This window comes from Aphelocoma coerulescens, unplaced genomic scaffold (genome assembly GCF_041296385.1).
Source record: "Aphelocoma coerulescens isolate FSJ_1873_10779 unplaced genomic scaffold, UR_Acoe_1.0 HiC_scaffold_211, whole genome shotgun sequence".
In the NCBI taxonomy this organism is placed as follows: Eukaryota; Metazoa; Chordata; class Aves; order Passeriformes; family Corvidae; genus Aphelocoma; species Aphelocoma coerulescens.
In genome coordinates, this window is record NW_027183557.1 from 212851 (window position 1) to 235758 (window position 22908).

Consider the following 22908-nt stretch of genomic DNA (forward strand, 5'->3'; position numbering starts at 1 on the left):
TCCTGGGGGCAACTGGGGCCACTGGAGGAGCCACTGGGAGGGTCACTGGGGCAACCGGGAAGGTCACTGGGGCAACTGGGGGGTCCTTGGCCTGTGAGGGGGCGACTGGGGGTGTTACTGGGACAGCTGGGGGGGTAACTGGGAGGGTAATGGGGGCAACTGGGAGGGTAACGGGGGCAACTGGGAGGTCCTTGGTGCTGGGGGCGATAACTGGGGGGGTAGCTGGGATAACTGGGGGGTCTTGGGCCTGCGGGGGGGCAACTGGGAGGGGTTTAGGGGTTGGGGGGGCAATAGGGGGGTCCTTGGCTTCGGGGGGGGGCACTGGGGGGGCAACTGGGACAAACTGGGAGGATCTGTGGGTGGGGGCGGCAGTTGGGGGGGTAACGGGGAGCAACTGGGATTTAGGGGGGGCAACTGGGAGGGCTGTAGGGGGGTCCTTGACCCTGGGGAGGGCAACTGGGGGGGTAACTGGGGCAACTGGGGGGGCAACTGGGGGGTCCTGGGTTCTAGGGGGGTTAACTGGGGGGGTATCTGGGACAAGCTGGGGAGCTCCGGGGTTGGGGGGGGCAGTTGCAGGGGCAACTGGGGGCAACTGGGATTCTGGGGGGGCAACCGGCGGGGCACTTGGGGGGTCCCGGGGGGTGAAGGAGGAGCTTTGGGGGTCCCTGTGGGGCCTGGGGGAGGGGCTGAGTCCATTGGGGTCCCTGGGGTCCCTCGGGGGGTCCCAGGGCTCAGCCTCGGGAGCCCTGTGGGGGTCCCTGGGCTCATTCTGGGGGTCCTCATCACTATAGGGGTCCCCATAGGGGTCCCAGGTCCTGGTTTCGGGGTCCCCGGGCTCGGTCTGGGGGTCCCCACCCCCATAGGGGTCCCCGTAGGGGTCCCAGGGCTGGGCTTGGGGGTCCCCGGGCTCGGTCTGGAGGTCCCCACCCCCATAGGAGTCCCCATAGGGGTCCCAGGGCCGGGTTTGGGGGTCCCCAGGCTCGGTCTGGGGGTCCCCACCCCCGTAGAGGTCCCAGGGCCGGGTTTGGGGGTCCCCGGGCTCGGTCTGGGGGTCCCCACCCCCGTAGGGGTCCCAGGGCCGGGTTTGGGGATCCCCGGGCTCTGTCTGGGGGTCCCCGTAGGGGTCCCAGGGCCGGGTTTGGGGGTCCCCGGGCTCTGTCTGGGGGTTCCCACCCCCGTAGAGGTCCCAGGGCCGGGTTTGGGGGTCCCGGCCCCTCCGGAGGCTCCCGGGCTCGGGGTCCCTGTAGGGGTCCGAGGGGGGCGGGGCGGGGTCCCAGGGCCCCTCTTCAGAGTCCTCGTCCTCGTAGGGGTCCCCATAGGGGTCCCCATAAATGTCGGGGTCCCAGGGCTCCGTTTCGGGGTCCCACGGCCCCTCCTCGGGGTCCTCGCCCCTGTAGGGGGGGGCTGGGCCCCCATAGGGGTCCCCGTAGGTGTCGGGGTCCCCCAGGTCCCCGTAGGGGTCTCCGTAGGGATCGGGGTCCTCGTCCCGATAGGGGGGGGCAGGGGAGGGGTCCCCGTAGAGGGCGGGGGCCGAGGGCGGGTGGGAATCCCGGTGGGAATCCCGGTGGGAATCCCGGTGCCACCCCCGGTGCCGGGGCGGTCCCAAGCCCCGATCTCCGTCCTCGTGCGGGTCCCGGGGCAGATCCCGGTGCCGATCCCGGTGCCGCGGCGGTCTCGAGCCGGGATCCCCGTCCTGGTGCGGATCCCCGTGCAAATCCCCGTGCAAATCCCCGTGCAAAGCCCGGTCTGGCCCCAAATCCCGGTGCCTTCCCCAGGGCAAATCCTCCCGGGAGTCCTCGGGCAAATCCCGGTGCCCACCTGGACTCGAGTCCCGGGGCCAATCCCGGGGCGGATCCCGGTGCGTGCCAGGTCTCAGATCCTCCCGGGAATCGTCCCGGGAATCCTCCCGGGAATCCTGGGGCAAATCCCGGTGCAAACCGCGCTGCCAGCCGGGCTGGGAATCCTCGTGGAAACCCTGGTGGGGATCCCGGTCCGAATCCCGGTCCGAATCCCGGTTCCAACTCCCGTGCAAGCTCCGGTGCGTTCCCGGGGGTAAATCCTCTTGGGAATCCCGGTCCGAGTCCCGGTCAAGATCCCGGTGCAGATACTGGTTCAGATCCCGGTCCGAATCCCGGTGCAGATCCCGGTCCGAGTCCCGGTCAAGATCCCGGTGCAGATCCTGGTTCATATCCCGGTCCAGATCCCGGTCCGAGTCCCGGTCAAGATCCCGGTGCAGATCCTGGTTCAGATCCCGGTCCGAATCCCGGTGCAGATCCCGGTCCGAATCCCGGTCCAGATCCCGGTCCGAGTCCCGGTTCACATCCCGGTTCAGATCCTGGTTCCAATCCCCGTGCAAATCCCGCTGCCGCCCCGGCCTCAGCTCCCGGTGCCTTCCGGGAACCAAATCCCGATGAAGATCCCGGTAGAGATCCTGCTCCGAATCCCGGTAGAAACCCCGATCCGAATCCTCCGGTGCCAAATCCCGGCGTGAGGCTTCACCTCCTCCCGTCCCCTCTCGCCGCCGCTCCCGGGCTCTCCATCCTCGGGCGCTCCACCCGCGCCGGTTCCCCTCGGGGGGGGTCTCGGGCTGTCCCCGCTGTGCCCCGAACCCCTCGGGAGGGGTCTCGGGCTGTCCCCGCTGCGCCCCGAACCCCTGGGGAGGGGTCTCGGGCTGTCCCCGCTGTGCCCCGAGCCCCTGGGGAGGGGTCTCGGGCTGTCCCCGCGGTGCCCCGAACCCCTGGGGAGGGGTCTCCGGCTGTCCCCGCGGTGCCCCGGGCTGTGCCCCGGCCGGGGGGCGGCGGCGGCGGCGGCGGCGGCAGGTGACCCCGTCGGGCTGCAGGACGAAGCCGCGGTGGCAGTGGCAAGCGAAGCCGCCGTGGTGGTTGAGGCACATGTGGTGGCACACGGCGGCCGTGCGACATTCGTCCCTGTCCCCGCAGCCGCCCGCTGCCACCGGCCCGAAGCCCAGCGGGCACGGGGTGGGGGTCGGCGGGACCCCCGAGTCTTCCCCGCTCGCCGCCACCGCCGTCGCCGTCGCCGCCACGGCCACCAGAGCCACCAGCGCCACCGGCGCCACCGGCATCGCGCTGCCACCGCCGCCGCCGCCGCCTCCTGTGCGGGATGGGGGGGCCACGGCCGGACCCGCCCCCCCCCAAAATCCCAAAACCCCAAACGCGGCCCCACCCCCCCCCCCCCGGCCAAAAATCCCAATTTCCAAATCCCAATCCTGGCCCCACCCCCCCCCGCCCAAAACCCCAAGGGCGGTCCCACTCCCCCCCCCGCCAATCCCAAATCCGGCCCCACCCCCCCCAAAATCCCAAACCCGGCCCCATCCCCCCCCCAAAATCCCAAATCCGGCCCCACCCCCCCAAAATCCCAAACCCGGCCCCATCCCCCCCCCAAAGTCCCAAATCCGGCCCCACCCCCCACAAATCCCAAACCCGGCCCCATCCCCCCCCCAAAATCCCAAATCCGGCCCCACCCCCCCCAAATCCCAAACCCGGCCCCATCCCCCCCCAAAATCCCAAATCCGGCCCCACCCCCCCCAAAATCCCAAACCCGGCCCCATCCCCCCTCCAAAATCCCAAACCCGGCCCCACCCCCCCCCCCAAAATCCCGAACTCGGCCAAGGGCGGCCCCACACCCAGCCTGGGACGTTCGGGTGGCCCCACTCCCTTTTTGGGGACCCTTCCCCCACTTTTTGGGGTCCCAGGACAGCCCCACCCCCCCTTGGGGGACCCCAAGTTGACCCCGGGGGATCCGGGTGACCCCACCCCATTTTGGGGGGGTCCCAAGTGGCCGCACGGCTCAGGACAGACCCCGCCCCCCCCCGTTTTGGGTGACCCCAAATTGACCCCAGGGGACCCCGGGTGTCCCCGGTCCTGCTCCCCCCCCCTTGCCATGGGTGCTGCCATCGCCGGTGTCACCGTCACCGCTCCAGGTGTCCCTGGCACCCGTTACCCGTCACCTGTGTCACCCGTGTCACCCATGTCACCCATGTCACCCACCACCCGTGTCACCGTCACCCGTGTCACCTGTGCCACCTGTGCCACCGTCACTGCTCCAGGTGTCCCTGGCACCCGTGTCACCCGTCACCCGTGTCACCCGTGCCACCTGTGTCACTGTCACTGCTCCAGGTGTCCCTGGCACCCATCACCCGTGTCACCTGTCACCCGTGCCACCTGTGTCACCCGTGCCACCCGTGTCACCGTCACTGCTCCAGGTGTCCCTGGCACCCGTGTCACCCGTGTCACCCCTGGCTGTGTCACCAGCAGCCGTCACCGCCACCCTGTCACCCTGACCCTGTCACTCTCACCCTGTCACCCTCACCTTGTCACCCTCACGCTGTCACTGCCACCCTGTCACCGCCACCAGTGCCAGCACCCTGTCAGCCTCACCCCATCACCACCACCCTGTCACTGCCACCCTCTCCCTCACCCTGTCACCCTCACTCTGTCACCCTCATCCCGTCACTGCCACTCTGTTACCACCGCCACCCCGTCACCCTCACCCCGTCGCTGTCACCAGTGCCAGCACCCTGTCACCCTCACCCTGTCACTGCCACCCCGTCACCGCCACCCTGCCACTGCCACCAGTGCCAGCACCCTGTCACCCTCACCCTGTCACCCTCACCCTGTCACTGTCACAGTGTCACTGCCCTGTCTCCCTCACCCCGTCACCCTCACCCTGTCACCCTCACCCTGGCACTGTCACCCTATCACTGCCACCCTGTCACTGTCACGGTGTCACTGCCCTGTCTCCCTCACCCTGGCACTGTCACCAGTGCCAGCACGCTGTCACCCTCACCCTGTCACTGCCACCCCGTCACTGTCACCCCTCACCCCGTCACCGCCACCCTGTCGCCCTCACCCCGGCACGGTCACCCCATCACTGTCACCAGTGCCAGCACCCTGTCACCCTGACCCAGTCACTGCCACCCCGTCACCCTCACCCTGTCACTGCCACCAGTGCCAACACCCTGTCACTGCCACCCCATCACTGCCACCAGTGCCAACACCCTGTCACCCTCACCCTGTCACCGCCACCCTGGCACTGCCACCCTGCCATTGTCACCAGTGCCAGCACGCTGTCACCTTCACCCTGGCACTGCCACCCCGTCACCCTCACCCTGTCACTGCCACCCTGTCACTGCCACCCCGTCACTGTCACAGTGTCACCACCCTGTCACCCTCACCCTGTCACCCTCACCCTGTCACCCTCACCCTGTCACTGCCACCAGTGCCAACACCCTGTCACCTTCATCCTGGCACTGCCACCCTGGCACTGTCACGGTGTCACCACCCTGTCACCCTCACCCTGTCACCCTCACCCTGTCACCCTCACCCTGTCACCGCCACCCTGTCACTGTCACCCTGTCACTGTCACAGTGTCACCACCCCGTCACCCTCACCCTGGCACTGCCACCAGTGCCAGCACCCTGTCACCTTCACCCTGGCACTGCCACCCTGGCACTGCCACCCTGGCACTGTCATGGTGTCACCACCCTGTCACCCTCACCCTGTCACTGCCACCAGTGCCAGCACCCTGTCACCCTGTCACCCTCACCCTGGCACTGCCACCCCGTCACTGTCACGGTGTCACCCTCACCCCGTCACTGCCACCCCGTCACCCTCCCCTGTCCCCGCGGTGCCACCTCCCCTCCCTTCCCCCTCCCCCCAATAAAACTCCACGTGCCGCGTTGTGGGGGAGGGGCTTTAATGGGGGGAGGGGGGGTGACCACGGGGCGACAACGGGGTGACGGGGTGGGGGTGGGTGACAACGGGTGACAGTGGGGTGACAATGGGGGAGGTGACAATGGGTGACAGTGGGGTGACAATGGGGGACAATGGGGTGATGGGGGTGACAGGGGTGGGTGACACAAATGGGTGACACAAATGGGTGACGGGGGTGGGTGACACGGGTGATGGGTGACGGGGGTGGGTGACACGGGTGGGTGACACGGGTGGGTGACAGGGGTGGGTGACAGGGGTGATGGGTGACGGGGGTGTCCCCTCAGGCCAGTGGCCCCGGGGTCCCGTAGAGCTGCACCAGGGCCCCGCTGAGGGCGGGGCCCAACCTCCTGTGGGGGAGGGGAGAGAGAGGTGAGACCCCCCCCCAAAATCCGGGGAGGGGGGGGGGGGGGACGACGACCCGAGACTGGGGGGGGGGGAGGGGGGGGAGACTCCGGGGCTTTGGGTGGGATCCGGGAATTGGGGAGGGGGTGCCAAGGATTGGGGGAGGGGGGTGCCAGGAATGGAGGAGGGGGAGGGGAGGGGCTCCAGGAATTGGGGGGTTCCCCAGGAATGGGAGAATCCAGGGAATTGGGGGAGGGGGGGGTTCCCTGAGATTTGGGGGGGGTCCCCCAGGAATTGGGGAGGGGTCTCACCTCTGGGTGGGGCCGCAGCGCAGGGCACTGAGCAGCTCCCGGCACTTCCGGGGGTCCTGGGAGGGGCCCAGGGCGGCCATGAGGCTGCGGGGGGGGGGGGGGAGGGGAGGGGACAGAGCTCAGGCGACCCCTCCCCCAAGCCACGGTGACCCCTCCCCCAAACCTCATCGACCCCTCCCCCAAATCCTATCGACCCCTCCCCCAAACCTCGGCGACCCCACCCTCAAACCGCAGCGACCCCTCCCCCAAACCTCATCGACCCCTCCCCCACACTTCGATGACCCCTCCCCCAAACCTCAGCGACCCCTCCCCCAAATCTCAGCAACCCCTCCCCCAAACCTCAGCGACCCCTCCCCCAAACCTCATCGACCCCTCCCCCAAATCCTATCGATCCCTCCCCCAAACCTCATCGACCCCTCCCCCAAACCCCGGCGACCCCTCCCCCAAACCTCATCGACCCCTCCCCTAAACCTCGGCGACCCCTCCCCCAAACTTCGATGACCCCTCCCCCAAATCTCAGCGACCCCTCCCCCACCCTGGAAACCCCCCCCATCCCCCACGGACAGGTCCCTTTTGGGGACACCCACGAGCGCCGGGGACCCCTCGGGGGGTACCCCTGACCCCCCCTGACCCCCCCCGGACCCCCCCAGACCTGGCGGGGGTGGGGAAGAGGCGCAGGACGGCCCCGGCCCTGCCCCCACTGAGCCCCCCCAGCTGCAGCAGCTGCCGGGCGAACACGGTGCCCACGGTCTGCGCCTGGGGGGGGGGGACAGAAATGGGGGGGTCAGGGGGGTCAGGGGACCCCAAAATATCCACCCTGACCCCACAATATCTGCCCTGACCCCAAAATATCCGCCCTGACCCCAAAATACTCCCCAGGTTTGGGGCTGGGACACAAAGAGGGGGGTCAGGGGACCCCAAAATATCCACCCTGACCCCAAAATACCCACCCTGACCCCAAAAACCCCCTAGGTCTGGGCCTGGGGGGGGACACACAAAGGGGGGATCAAGGGATCCCAAAATATCCGCCCTGACCCCAAAATACTCCCCAGGTTTGGGGCTGGGGGGTGGGACAGAAATGGGGGGGTCAGGGGATCCCAAAATACCCACCCTGACCCCAAAATATCCGCCCTGACCCCAAAATACCCACCCTGACCCCAAAAACCCCCAGGACTGGGCCTGGGGGGGGGAACACACAAAGGGGGGCCAGGGGATCCCAAAATATCTGCCCTGACCCCAAAATACCCACCCTGGCCCCAAAATACTCACCCTGACCCCAAAATACCCACCCTGACCCCAAAATATCCGCCCTGACCCCAAAATACCCCCCAAGGCTGGGCCTGAGGGGGGACAAAAAAGGGGGGGGTCAGGGGACCCCATTTCCACCCCCCAGCCCCATTTTTACCCCCAGCCCCATTTTTGCCCCTCCCCAGCCCCATTTTCACCCCTCCAGCCCCATTTTTGCCCCTCCCCCACCCCATTCTCACCCCCCCAGCCCCATTTTTGCCCCATTTTTACCCCCAGCCCCATTTCGCCCCCCAGCCCCATTTTCGCCCCCCAGCCCCATTTTTGCCCCTCCCCCACCCCATTCTCATCCCCCAGCCCCATTTTTGCCCCTCCCCAGCCCCATTTTCGCCCCCCAGCCCCATTTTTGCCCCATTTCCACCCCCAGCCCCATTTTTGCCCCTCCCCAGCCCCATTTCCGCCCCCCCAGCCCCATTTTTGCCCCATTTTCACCCCCCCCAGCCCCACCTGGTTCTTGGCCCCCCCCTCGCGCAGCCTCTGGAAGGGCAGCAGGGTCAGGGGGGTCCCGGGGGGCTCGGGGGGGCCCCGGGCAGCCACGTCCCCCCCCCACGCCCGCAGCACCCGGCCCTGGGGGAGGGGAGGAAGGGACACGGGGTGGGGGGGGGAGGGGTGTCAGGGACCCCTCAGTGACCCCCCCATGTCCCCCCTCCCCCAAAATCCCCCCCATTTCCCCCTCCCCCACCCCCATTTCCCCCTCATTTCCCCCTCCCCCACCCCCCATTTCCCCCTCCCCCACCCCCAAAATTCCCCCCATGTCCCCCCTCCCCCACCCCCATTTCCCCCCCAGGTCCCCCCTCCCCCACCCCCAAAATTCCCCATTTCCCCCTCCCCCACCCCCAAAATTTCCCTCCACGTCCCCCCTCCCCCACCCCCATTTCCCCCCTCCCCCACCCCCAAAATTCCCCCCCCAGGTCCCCCCTCCCCCACCCCCATTTCCCCCCCAGGTCCCCCCTCCCCCACCCCCAAAATTCCCCATTTCCCCCCTCCCCCACCCCCCAAATTTCCCTCCACGTCCCCCGTCCCCCACCCCCATTTCCCCCCCATTTCCCCCTCCCCCACCCCCAAAATTCCCCCCATGTCCCCCCTCCACCACCCCCATTCCCCCTCCCCCATTTCCCCCCCATTTCCCCCTCCCCCACCCCCAAAATTTCCCTCCACGTCCCCCCTCCCCCACCCCCATTTCCCCCTCATTTCCCCCCTTCCCCACCCCCAAAATTCCCCCCCCATGTCCTCCCTCCCCCACCCCCCATTTCCCCCCTCCCCCACCCCCCATTCCCCCCCCATTTCCCCCCTTTTCCCTCCATGTCCCCCCCCCCCGATTTCTCCCCCCCCACCTTGTGACCCCCCCAGCCCCCCCAGCCCCCTCCCCCCCGAGCCCCCCCTCACCCCAAATTTCCTCCTCAGGTGCTCCCCCAGCACCTCCAGGAACGCGGCCGAGCCCCGCGGGTCCCTCGTGCGCCTCACCAGGAACCCGTCCACCACCTGGGGGGGGAGGGGCTCTGAGACCCCCCCAAAACACCCCCGGGACCCCCCCAAACACCCTAAAACACCCCTGGGACTCCCCAAAACACCCCAACACCACCTGGGGGGGAAAGGCTCTGAGATCCCCCCAAAACACCCAAAACACCCCTGGGACCCCCCCAGAACCCCCCAACACCACCTGGGGGGGAGGGGCTCTGAGACCCCCCCAAAACACCCCCGGGACCTCCCCAGACCCCAAAAACACCCACGGGACCCCCCAGAACCCCCCAACACCACCTGGGGGAAAGGGGGCTCTGAGACCCCCCCAAACACCCCCGGGACCCCCCCAAGCACCCTAAAACACCCCCAGGACCCCCCAAAACACCCCAACACCACCTGGGGGGGAAAGGCTCTGAGACCCCCCCAAAACACCCCCAGGACCCCCCCAAACACCACCTGGGGGGGGAGGGGGCTCTGAGACCCCCCCCAAAACACCCCCAGGACCCCCCCAAACACCCAAAACACCCCTGGGACCCCCCCAAAACCACCTGGGGGGGAGGGGGCTCTGAGACCCCCCCAAACACCCCCAGGACCCCCCCAAACACCCTAAAACACCCCCGGGACCCCCCCAAAACACCCCAACACCACCTGGGGGGGAAAGGCTCTGAGACCCCCCAAAACACCCCCAGGACCCCCCCAAACACCCAAAACACCCCTGGGACCCCCCCAAAACCACCTGGGGGGGAGGGGGCTCTGAGACCCCCCCAAACACCCCCAGGACCCCCCCCAAACACCCTAAAACACCCCCGGGACCCCCCCAAAACACCCCAACACCACCTGGGGGGGAAAGGCTCTGAGACCCCCCCAAAACACCCCTGGGACCCCCCCAAACACCACCTGGGGGGGGAGGGGCTCTGAGACCCCCCCCAAAACTCCCCCGGGACCCCCCCAAAACACCCCCGGGACCCCCCCGGGACTCCCCAAAACACCCCTGGGACCCCCACAAAACAGCCCCCACACCACCTGGGGGGGAGGGGGCTCTGAGACCCCCCCAAAACACCCCCAGGACCCCCCCAAACACCACCTGGGGGGGAGGGGCTCTGAGACCCCCCCAAAACACCCCCAGGACCCCCCCAAACACCCAAAACACCCCTGGGACCCCCCCAAAACCACCTGGGGGGGGAGGGGGCTCTGAGACCCCCCCAAACACCCCCGGGACCCCCCCAAGCACCCTAAAACACCCCCAGGACCCCCCAAAACACCCCTACACCACCTGGGGGGGGAGGGGCTCTGAGACCCCCCCCCAAAACTCCCCCGGGACCCCCCCAAAACACCCCTACACCACCTGGGGGGGAGGGGCTCTGAGACCCCCCCCAAAACTCCCCCGGGACCCCCCCAAAACACCCCCAACACCACTGGGGGGAGGGGGCTCTGAGACCCCCCCAAAACACCCCAGGGACCCCCCCAAAACCCCCCCTTGGACCCCCAAATCCAACCCAGGGGGGTCTCTCGGTCTTGGGGGGGGTCCCTGGGATCCTCAGGGTGTTGGGGGAGGGGTCCCGGGGGTACCGGGGTGATGGGGGAGGGGTCTCGGGGTGTTGGGGGAGGGGTCCCGGGGGTACCTGGGTGTTGGGGGAGGGGTCCCGGGGTGTTGGGGGAGGGGTCCCGGGGGTACCTGGGTGATGGGGGAGGGGTCTCAGGGTGTTGGGGGAGGGGTCCCGGGGGTACCTGGGTGTTGGGGGAGGGGTCTCGGGGTGTTGGGGGAGGGGTCTCGGGGTGTTGGGGGAGGGGTCTCAGGGTGTTGGGGGAGGGGTCCCGGGGTGTTGGGGGAGGGGTCCCGGGGGTACCTGGGTGTTGGGGGAGGGGTCTCAGGGTGATGGGGGAGGGGCCTCAGGGGTCTCAGGGTGTTGGGGGAGGGGTCTCAGGGGTACCTGGGTGATGGGGGAGGGGTCTCGGGGTGTTGGGGGAGGGGTCTCAGGGTGTTGGGGGAGGGGTCCCGGGGGTACCTGGGTGTTGGGGGAGGGGTCTCAGGGTGATGGGGGAGGGGTCCCGGGGGTACCTGGGTGTTGGGGGAGGGGTCTCAGGGTGCTGGGGGAGGGGTCCCGGGGGTACCTGGGTGTTGGGGGAGGGGTCTCAGGGTGATGGGGGAGGGGTCCCGGGGGTACCTGGGTGTTGGCGGCCGCCTGGCGCAGGGTGGGGAGGGGGAGGGGCAGGGGCTCCCCCTCCCCCGGCTCCTCCAGGAGATAAACGGGGCAGCGCAGCCCCGAGCGGCGCAGCCGGAACTGGGACGGCACCGGGGCGGCCGGAGCCCCCCAGTTACACCCAGTTACAGCCAGAGCCCCCCCAGTTACACCCAGAGCCCCCCCAGTTACAGCCAGAGCCCCCCAGTTACACCCAGTTACAGCCAGAGCCCCCCAGTTACAGCCAGAGCCCCCCCAGTTACAGCCAGAGCCCCCCCAGTTACACCCAGTTACAGCCAGAGCCCCCCCAGTTACAGCCAGAGCCCCCCCAGTTACACCCAGTTACAGCCAGAGCCCCCCAGTTACAGCCAGAGCCCCCCCAGTTACACCCAGTTACAGCCAGAGCCCCCCCAGTTACAGCCAGAGCCCCCCCAGTTACACCCAGTTACACCCAGAGCCCCCCCAGTTACAGCCAGAGCTTCCCAGTCCCTCCCAGTTACACCCACTCTCTTCCCAGTGCCCGCAGTCCCCTCCCAACTCTCCCCAGTCCCACCCAGTCCCTCCCAGTGACCCCCAATCCCCTCCCAGTCCCCTCCCAGCCTCTCCCAATCCCTCCCAGTCCCTCCCAGTGCCCCCCCAGTTGCCCTCTTGCCCTTCCCAGCCCGTCCCAGTGCCCTCCCAGTCCATCCCAGTTGCCCTCTTGCCCTTCCCAGTCCCTCCCAGTGCCCCTCAGTCCCCTCCCAGTCCCTCCCAGTGCCCCCCAGCCCCTCCCAGTCCATCCCAGTGCCCTCCCAGTCCCATCCCGGCCCCTCCCAGTCCAGTCCCAGCCCCTCCCAATCCTTCCCAGTCCCTCCCAGTGACCTCCCAGTCCCTCCCAGTCCATCCTAATCCCATCCCAGCCCCTCCCAATCCAGTCCCAGCCCCTCCCAGTCCCTCCCAATCCTTCCCAGTCCTCCCAGTGCCCTCCCAGTCCATCCCAGTCCCATCCCAGCCCATCCCAGCCCCTCCCAGTCCAGTCCCAGCCCCTTCCCAGTCCCTCCCAGTCCATCCCAGTGCCCCGGCCCCACCTTCTGCTCGCGGTACCGCCCGTCCCGGACGCTGTTCCCCAAATCCGCCGCCGATTTCCGCTCCACCACCACGTCCAGGAGCAGCTCCCGGGGGCGCGGCCTGGGCGGGGCCGGAGCGGTCACACCCACCCAGGCCACGCCCACCCAAAAGCCACGCCCACCCTAAGCCACGCCCACCCAAAGCCACGCCCACCCAAAGCAACACCCACCCAAAGCCACGACCACCCAAAAGCAACACCCACCAAAACAACACCCACCCCAAAGCCACGCCCACCAAAGCCAGACCCACCCAAAGCCACGCCCATCCAAGCCACACCCACTCAAATCCATTCACAGAAGCCACGCCCACCCAAGCCACGCCCACCAAAACCCACGCCCACCCAAGCCAGACCCACCCAAAGCCTTGCCCACCAAAAAGCCTTGCCCACCCAAAGCCATGCCTACCCACCCAGACCCGCCCAAAGCCACGCCCACCCAGCCACACCCGCCCCAAGCCACGCCCACCCAAAGCCACACCCACCAAAGCCACACCCACCCAAAAGCAACACCCACCAAAACAACACCCACCCAAAATCCACGCCCACCCCCCAAGCCACACCCACCAAAACAACACCCACCCAAAAGCTGCGCCCACCAAAGCCAGACCCACCCAAAGCCACGCCCATCCAAGCCACACCCACTCAAATCCACTCACAGAAGCCACACCCACCCAAGCCACGCCCACCCAAGCCAGACCCACCCAAAGCCTTGCCCAGCAAAAAGCCATGCCCACCCAAAGCCATGCCTACCCACCCAGACCCACCCAAAGCCACACCCACCAAAGCCACACCCACCCAAGCCAGACCTGCCTAAAGCCCCGCCCACCCATCAGGTCCCACCCACCCCCTCAGCCCCCGCCCACCCATTAGGCCCCACCCACCCAAATAAGCCCCGGGCACCCCTTTAGGCCCCACCCACCCCATTAAGCCCCACCCACCCCTCAGCCCCCGCCCACCCAAATAGGCCCCGCCCACCCATCAGGCCCCGCCCACCCCATTAAGCCCCACCTACCCCTTTGGCCACGCCCACCCCACCAGACCCCGCCCACCCCATCAGGCCCCACCCACCCCACCCGACCCCACCCACCCCATTAAGCCCCACCCACCCCACCAGACCCCACCCACCCCATCAGGCCCCACCCACCCCACCAGGCCCCGCCCACCCCCATTAAGCCCCACCCACCCCTCAGGCCCCCACCCACCCCATTAGGCCCCACCCACCCACCAGGCCCCACCCACCCACCAGACCCCGCCCACCCCACCAGACCCCACCCACCCCATTAAGCCCCACCCACCCCACCGGCCCCGCCCACCCCCATTAAGCCCCACCCACCCCACCAGACCCCGCCCACCCCATCAGGCCCCACCCACCCAATTAGGCCCCACCCACCCCATCAGGCCCCACTCACCCATCAGACCCCACCCACCCCACCAGGCCCCGCCCACCCCCATTAAGCCCCACCCACCCCTCAGGCCCCGCCCACCCCACCAGGCCCCACCCACCCATCAGACCCCACCCACCCCATTAGGCCCCACCCACCCCATTAGGCCCCACCCACCCCACCCGACCCCACCCACCCCACCCGACCCCACCCACCCCACTAGGCCCCACCCACCCCACTAGGCCCCACCCACCCCACTAGGCCCCACCCACCCCACCCGACCCCACCCACCCCATTAAGCCCCACCCACCCCACTAGGCCCCACCCACCCCACTAGGCCCCACCCACCCATCAGGCCCCACCCACCCCTTCGGCCACGCCCACCTGGGGGCGGGTCCTTCTCGCGGGCCACCCACAGGAAGTCGCCGACGTGGAGGCGCCGCAGCAGCGGCCGCAGCCCCCGGGAGCGGAGCAGGGCCGGGACCCCTCCCCCGGGGCTGGGGGGGGCACAGGGGGGGCACGTCAGGGGGTGGGGGGCATGGGGGGGGCACGGGAGGGACATGGGGGGGCATGGGGGGCACGTCAGGCGGTGGAGGGGCACGGGGGGCACTGAGGGGGCACGGGGGGGCATGGGGGGCACTTCAGAGAGTGGGGGTGGCACGTCAGGGGGTGGGGGGCATGGCAGGGGGTGGGGGGCACAGGGGGCACTTCAGGGGGCATGGGGGGACATGGGGGGGCACTGAGGGGACATGGGGGGGGCACGAGGGACACGTTGGGGGTGGGGGAGGCACGTGGGGGGCATTTCAGGGGGTGAGGGGCACGGGGGGCACGTCAGGGGGTGGGGGGCATGAGGGGGGCACGGGGGGGCACGGAGGGGACATGGGGGGGCATGGGGGGCACGTCAGGGGGTGGGGGAGGCACGTGGGGGGCATTTCAGGGGGTGGGGGGCACAGCGGGCACGTCAGGGGGTGGGGGGCATGAGGGGGCACTTCAGGGGGTGGGGGGCACTTACGGGGCATGGGGGGACATGGGGGGGCACTGAGGGGACACGGGGGGGACATGGGGGGGCATGGGGGGCACGTCAGGGGGTGGGGGGACATGGGGGGGCACTGAGGGGACACGGGGGGGCATGGGGGGGCACAGGGGGCACTTCAGGGGGCATGGGGGCACATGGGGGGGCACTGAGGGGACACGGGTGGGGCACGAGGGACACGTTGGGGGTGGGGGAGGCACGTGGGGGGCATTTCAGGGGGTGGGGGCACGGGGGGGCACTTCAGGGGGCATGGGGGGACATGAGGGGGCACTGAGGGGACACGGGGGGGGCATGGGGGACACGTCAGGGGTGGTGGAGGCACGGAGGGCACAGGGGGGGCACGTCAGAGAGTGGGGGGGGCATGTCAGGGGGTGGGGGGCACAGGGGGCACTTCAGGGGGCATGGGGGGACATGGGGGGGCACTGAGGGGACACGGGTGGGGCACGAGGGACACGATGGGGGTGGGGGAGGCACGTGGGGGGCATGGCAGGGGGTGGGGGGCATGGAGGGGGGACATGGGGGGCACATCAGGGGTGGGGGGCACAGGGAGGGCACGGAGGGGACATGGGGGGGGCACTGGGGGGGTGACAGGGACACGGTGGGGGAGGGGACAGGCACCCGTTGGCCTCGGTGACGTCGGCGCAGAGAACGATGTCGAACTCGCCGGGGCGGAGCTCGAACTCCTGCTCGGGGTCACACCTGGGGGGACCCCAAAAATCACCCTCAGGGGACCCCAAATTTACCCTCAGGGGGTCCCCAAATTCACCCTCAGGGGGACCCCGTATTCACCCTCAGGGGGACCCCAAATTCATCCTCGGGGGGACCCCAAATTTACCCTCAGAGGGACCCCAAATTCACCCTCAGGGAGACCCCAAATTCACCCTCAGGGGGACCCCGAATTTACCCCCAGGGGGACCCCGCATTCACCCTCAGGGGATCCCAAATTCACCCTCAGGGGGTCCCCAAATTTATCCTCAGGGGACCCCGAATTCATCCTCAGGGGGACCCCAAATTTATCCTCAGGGGGACCCCGAATTTACCCTCAGGGGACCCCAAATTTATCCTCAGGGGACCCCGAATTCACCCTCAGGGGGACCCCAAATTTATCCTCAGGGGGACCCCGAATTTACCCTCAGGGGGACCCCAAATTTATCCTCAGGGGGACCCCGAATTTACCCTCAGGGGGTCCCCAAATTCACCCTCAGGGGACCCCGAATTCACCCTCAGGGGACCCCAAATTCATCCTCAGGGGACCCCGAATTCATCCTCGGGGGGACCCCAAATTCACCCTCAGGGGACCCCAAATTCACCCTCAGGGGACCCCGAATTCATCCTCGGGGGGACCCCAAATTCATCCTCAGGGGACCCCAAATTCACCCTCAGGGGACCCCGAATTTACCCTCAGGGGGACCCCAAATTCACCCTGAACGGGACCCCAAATTCACCCTCAGGGGGACCCCGAATTCACCCTCAGGGGGACCCCAAATTCATCCTCGGGGGGACCCCAAATTCACCCTCAGGGAGACCCCAAATTCACCCTCAGGGGGACCCCGAATTTACCCTCAGGGGGTCCCCAAATTCACCCTCAGGGGATCCCAAATTCACCCTCAGGGGACCCCGAATTCATCCTCGGGGGGACCCCAAATTCACCCTCAGGGGGACCCCAAATTCACCCTTAGGGGGGCCCCGAATTTACCCCCAGGGGGTCCCCAAATTCACCCTCAGGGAGACCCCAAATTCATCCTCAGGGGGACCCCGAATTCATCCTCAGGGGGACCCCGATTCACCCCCAGGGGGACCCCGAATTCACCCTCAGGGGGACCCCGAATTCACCCTCAGGGGACCCCAAATTCACCCTCAGGGAGACCCCAAATTCACCCTCAGGGGGACCCCGAATTCACCCTCAGGGGACCCCAAATTCACCCTCAGGGAGACCCCAAATTCACCCTCAGGGGGACCCCGAATTCACCCTCAGGGGACCCCGAATTCACCCTCAGGGAGACCCCAAATTCACCCTCAGGGGGACCCCGAATTTACCCTCAGGGGGTCCCCAAATTCATCCTCAGGGGGACCCCAAATTCACCCTCAGGGGGACCCCGAATTCTCCCTCAGGGGTACCCCGAATTCACCCTGAGGGGGACCCCAAATTCATCCTCGGGGGGACCCCTCTGACTGGGACCCCCCCCCCACCAAAGCATCCCCGCCCCCCCCCCCCCCAAAACTCACGGCGGGGGGGAGGGGGCGCAGTTCTCGTCCTGCTCCGCCAGGGGGCGCTCCGGGCCCAGCCGGGAAAGGGGCGTGGCCTCAGCGAGGCTCCGCCCCCTCGGGGTCAGCGCGTACCTGGGGGGGGGGAGGGGGGGGTGACATTGGGGGGGTCCTGGGGGGGCTTGGGAGGGGTCCCAGGAGCTCTTGGGGGTGCCAGGAGCATCCGGGGGGGGTCCCAGAGGGGTCCCGGGGGGGTCTCAAGGGGGTTCTGAGGGGTCCCAGGGATTCTGGGGGGGGTCTCAGGGCCATCCCAGAGGGGTCTTGGGGGGGGAAACAGGGGGTGCAGCCCCCCCAGGGGTCTTGGGGGGCTCCCAGAGGGGGTCCCCGGGAGAAAAGAGGGGATGTGGCCCCTCCAGGGGTCCTGGGATGGGTCCTGGGGGGCTCTCAGGGGGGTCCTGGGAGGGAAACAGGGGGTGCAGCCCCCCCAGGTGCTCCCAGGGGTCCTGGGATGGGTCCTGGGGGGCTCCCAGAGGGGTCCCGGGGGGGTCTCAAGGGGGTTCTGAGGGGTCCCAGGGATTCTGGGGGGGTCTCAGGGCCATCCCAGAGGGGTCTCGAGGGGGCAAACAGGGGGTGCAGCCCCTCCAAGGGGTCCTGGGGGGCTCCCAGAGGGGTCCCGGGGGGGTCTCAAGGGGATTCTGAGGGGTCCCAGGGATTCTGGGGGGGGTCCCAGGGCCATCCCAGAGGGGTCCAGGGGTGCAGCCCCCCCAGGGATCTTGGGGGGCTCCCAGAGGGGGTCCCGGGGAGAAAAGAGGGGATGTGGCCCCCCCCAGGGGTCCTGGGATGGGTCCTGGGGGGCTCTCAGGGGGGTCCCGGGGGGGTCTCAAGGGGGTTCTGAGGGGTCCCAGGGGTCCTGGGGAGCTCCCAGGGGGGGTCCCGGGGGGGCAAACAGGGGGTGCAGCCCCCCCAAGGGTCCTGGGGGGCTCCCAAAGGGGTCCCGGGGGGGTCTCAAGCGGATTCTGAGGGGTCCCAGGGATTCCTGGGGGGGGTCTCAGGGCCATCCCAGAGGGGTCCAACCCCCCCAGGGGGGTCCCGGGGGTCTCCCAGGGGGGTCCCGGGGGGGGGGGTCCCGGCCATACCGGGGGGGTCGGCCGCTCCTCTGCACGAGCCCCCGGCGCAGGAGGGGACCCAGAGCTGCCTGTGGGGGAGGGGACGCACAGCGTGAGCCCTGCCCCCGCCACCCTTGGGTGCTGGGGGGGGGGGGTGGAAGGGTCACTGTGGTCACTCCCCCTCCCCCCCCGGGGGTCACTCACCGGGGTCAGGGCGTGGTCACAGAGGGGCTGGGCCTGGTGCAGGAGCTCTGCCTCTGGGAGGGGCTCTGAGCTCTGGGGGAGGGGCTTGGGTGAGGGGGGGGTCCTGGTCCCTCCCCCACCCCACCCCAGGTGTGTCCCCTCCCCCCTCACCTGGCTCAGGACCAGCAGCAGGGCGTGGCCTCGCGAGCGGGGGAGGGGCCGGTAGGGGCGGGAGCGGCGCTGGAAAGAGGGGGAGGGGCGGAGGTTGGGGGTAGGGGCCTCTTCTGCCCCTCCCCCACCCAGTGGGGGGGTGGGGAGTGCCGTGGGTGGGGGAGGGGCAGGGACCGGACTCACCGTGGGCGGAGCTGGGGGAGGGTCCGGGCACCGCCCCGCTGGAGGGGGGGTGGGGGGAAGGCCCTGTTCTGCGGTATGCAAATGAGTATGCAAATGAGCATGCGAATCGCTCTCTTCGGACCTGTGGCGGCCACGGCCCCACCCCCACCCCCATTAAAGCCACACCCTCTTCCAGGCCCCGCCCCCTCCAGGGGCCACACCCACATCGCGGCCACGCCCCTTCCCACGCCCCGCCCCTCCTCCTCCCTGCAGATGTGGGCGGGACAGGAGAGGGGGCGGGGCCTCATTAAAGCCACGCCCACAGACCACCCCCAACATTAGCCACACCCTGTTGAGACCACGCCCACCCACGTGACACCACCCGATAAAGCCCCGCCCCCCCTTGAGGCCACGCCCACCACACCAGCACTGGTCACACCCCCACTGAGGCCCCGCCCACCGAGGCCACACCCCCCGAGGCCCCGCCCACCATGCCGGTGCTGGCCCCGCCCCATTGAGACCCCACCCCATTGAGACCCCACCCCACTGAGGCCCCGCCCCCCGAGGCCACACCCCCGAGCCCCCGCCCACCCTGCCGGTGCTGCCCGCGCCCCATTGAGACCCCACCCCATTGAGACCCCACCCCCCACTGAGCCCCCGTCCCCCTGCTGGTGCAGACCCCGCCCCTTCGAGGCCCCGCCCCCACTGAGCCCCCACCCCCCTGTCGGTGCAGACCCCGCCCCATTGAGACCCCACCCCCTTTAGGCCCCGCCCACCCTGTTGGTGCTGGCCCCGCCCCCACAGAGGCCCAGCCCCCTCGAGGCCCCACCCACCCTGCCGGTGCAGACCCCGCCCCATTGAGACCCTGCCCCCTTTAGGCCCCGCCCCCCCGTCGGTGCTGGCCCCGCCCCATTGAGACCCCGCCCCATTGAGACCCCACCCCCCACTGAGCCCCCGCCCCCCTGTCGGTGCAGACCCCGCCCCCACTGAGGCCCCACCCACCCTGCCAGTGCAGACCCCGCCCCATTGAGACCCCACCCCCTTTAGGCCCCGCCCACCCTGTTGGTGCTGGTCCCGCCCCCAGGCCCCGCCCACCCTGCCGATGCTGGCCCCGCCCCCACAGAGGCCCAGCCCCCTCGAGGCCCCACCCACCCTGCCGGTGCAGACCCTGCCCCAGTGAGACCCCACCCTCTTTAGGCCCCGCCCACCCTGCCAGTGCTGGTCCCGCCCCCTCGAGGCCCCACCCCCGAGGCCCCGCCCACTTTCCCAGTGCTGGCCCCGCCCCCACCGAGGCCCCTCCCCCCTCGAGGCCCCACCCACCCTGCCGGTGCTCGCCCCCCCCCACTGAAGCCCCACCCACCCTGCCGGTGCAGACCCCGCCCCATTGAGACCCTGCCCCCTTTAGGCCCCGCCCTCCCGTCGGTGCTGGCCCAGCCCCCTCGAGGCCCCGCCCCCACTGAGACCCCTCCCCCCCGAGGCCCCGCCCACCCTGCCGGTGCTCGCCCCGCCCCCACTGAGGCCCCGCCCCCTCCGGTGCAGATCCCGCCCCTTGAGGCCCCGCCCACTCTGCCGGTTTTGGCCTCGCCCCCTTCAGGCCCCGCCCCCTCGAGGCCCCGCCCACCCTGCCGGTGTTGGCCCCGCCCCCTCGAGGCACTGCCCCCCCGAGGCCCCACCCCCACTGAGGCCCCTCCCCCTCGAAGCCCCGCCCCCACCGAGCCCCCTCCCCCTCGAGGCCCCGCCCACTCTGCCGGTTTTGGCACCGCCCCCTTCAGGCCCCGCCCCCTCGAGGCCCCGCCCACTCTGCCGGTTTTGGCCCCGCCCCCTTCAGGCCCCGCCCCATCGAGGCACCGCCCACTCTGCCGGTTTTGGCCCCGCCCCCTTCAGACCCCGCCCCCGAGGCCCCACCCCCACTGAGGCCCCTCCCTCTCGAGGCCCCGCCCCCACCGAGCCCCCTCCCCCTCGAGGCCCCGCCCACCCTGCCGGTTTTGGCCCCGCCCCCTTCAGGCCCCGCCCCCTCGAGGCCCCGCCCACCCTGCCGGTGCTGGCGCAGCCGTTGGTCGAGGCGGGCGCAGAGGGCGGGGCCAAAGTGCTGCAAGATGGCGGCGGCGCGGCCGGAACGGAGCCGGAGCGGGAAGCGGGAGAGGGAGCGCAGGGCCTGGGGGGAACACCCGAAATGCACCCAAAAGGGCCCAAAATGAACCCAAAATGAACCCAAAGTGCACCCGAAAGGGCCTAAAGTGCACCCAAAATGAACCCGAAATGAACCCGAAAAGGCCCAAAGTGCACCCAAAATGCACCCAAAAGGGCCCAAAGTGCACCCAAAAGGGCCCAAAGTGCACCCAAAATGCACCCGAAATGAACCTGAAATTCACCCAAAATGCACCCGAAATTCACTCAAAATGGACCCGAGGGGGCCCAAAATGGACCCAAAATGGACCCAAAATGGACCCGAGGGGGCCCAAAATGGACCCGAAATGGACCCAAAATGGACCCGAAATGCACCCAAAATGTACCCAAAATGGACCCGAGGGGGCCCAAAATGGACCTAAAATGCACCCGAAATTCACCCAAAATGGACCCAAAATGGACCCGAGGGGGCCCAAAATGGACCTAAAATGGACCCGAAATGCACCCAAAATGTACCCAAAATGGACCCGAGGGGGCCCAAAATGGACCTAAAATGCACCCGAAATTCACCCAAAATGGACCCAAAATGGACCCGAGGGGGCCCAAAATGGACCCGAAATGGACCCAAAATGGACCCGAAATTCACCCAAAATGTACCCAAAATGAACCCGAGGGGGCCCAAAATGCACCCGAAATGGACCCAAAATGGACCCAAAACACACCTGAAATGGACCTGAAATGGGCCCGAGATGAACCCAAATTGCACCCAAAATGGACCCAAAATGCACCCAAAACGCACCCGAAATTCACCCAAAATGCGCCCGAAATGCACCCAAGGGGGCCCACACCAGACCTGAGGGCACCCAAATGTCCCCAAAATCCACCTGGGGGCCTCCAAATCCACCCCGAGGAGGCCAAAATCAGCACCCCGGGGTGCCCAACCCCACCTGGGGACCCCAAAATCTCCCTGAGGGAGCCCCAAATGCAGCTGGGAGGGGTCCGCACCCACCCGAAGGACCCCAAAATCCACCAACGTGGGGAGAAACCAATCTGAGCAGGAACCCCAAAATCATCCACCCCAAACCCCCCAGGGCACCTCCAGACTCACCTGGACACCCCAAAACTCACCTGGACACCCCTAAAACCCCACCCAGAGCCCCCCAAATCCACCTGGGGACTCCCAAAACCCCACCTTGGGACCCCCAAAACCCCCCAGGGCACCTCCAGACTCACCTGGACACCCCTAAAACCCCACCCAGAGCCCCCCAAATCCACCTGGGGACCCCCGAAACCCCCCAGGGCACCTTCAGACTCACCTGGACACGCCTAAAACCCCACCCAGAGCCCCCCAAAATTCACCTGGGGACTCCCAAACCACACCCGGAGACCCCAAAAGTCCCCAGGGCACCTCCAGACTCACCTGGACACCCCAAAACTCCCCCAGGACACCCCTAAAACCCCACCCAGAGCCTCCCCAAATCCATCTGGGGACCCCAAACCACACCCGGGGACCCCAAAATCGCCCACCCTGGGACCCCCAAAATCCCCCAGGGCACCTCCAGACTCACCTGGACACCCCAAAACCCCACCCAAACCCCCCAAAATCCACCTGTGGCCCCCCAAAACCCCACCCTGGGACCCCCAAAAGCCGCTTGGGGCCCTCCCCCACGCACCCACCCTCTCGTAGGTGCCCCTCGCCCACGTCCCCTGGGCCTCGTCCCGCCACTCGCGGAGCCAGCGGGCGAACAGGGGGTTCGGGTGGGCGCGGGGGCGGCGGCGGCGGCCCCGGGGGGAGGCGGCGGCGGCGGCGGCGGCGGCGGCCATGTTCGAATCCTCCCGCCACCGGCGCGATCCGGAAGTGCCGGGCCCGGCGGGGCCGCTCTGGCCGCGCTCTCTGCGCTGTAAACCGCGACTCGTCTGCTCTGGAGGACCCCGCTCTGGCCCGCCCGGAGGATTAAACTTGTCTGCTCGGGAGGTCACCGAGAGGCCGCTCTGGAGCGCAGGGAGGCCAAACTCGTCTGCCCTGGAGGACCCGCGGCCGCTCCGAGCCCCCCAAATCTTTTCCTCCGACCCCCAAATCCTCCCCGGAACCCCCAAATTCTC

General features: G+C 68.9%; 1 protein-coding gene across 1 annotated transcript; it reads right to left on the reverse strand.

The window, feature by feature from the left end:
• Positions 1–5974: 5974 nt before the first annotated feature.
• On the reverse strand, positions 5975–22629 carry MUS81 (MUS81 structure-specific endonuclease subunit). The gene is made up of 14 exons (XM_068999075.1): positions 22483–22629; positions 20710–20833; positions 18700–18767; positions 18191–18210; positions 17078–17149; positions 15470–15550; positions 14199–14315; positions 12399–12498; positions 11317–11433; positions 9077–9172; positions 8138–8257; positions 7038–7141; positions 6386–6469; positions 5975–6079 (listed from the first exon to the last, which is right to left on the reverse strand). Exons 1-14 carry the CDS (start codon positions 22627–22629, stop codon positions 6013–6015), a joined length of 1317 nt encoding a protein of 438 aa, XP_068855176.1. The 3' UTR covers positions 5975–6012.
• Positions 22630–22908: the final 279 nt, after the last annotated feature.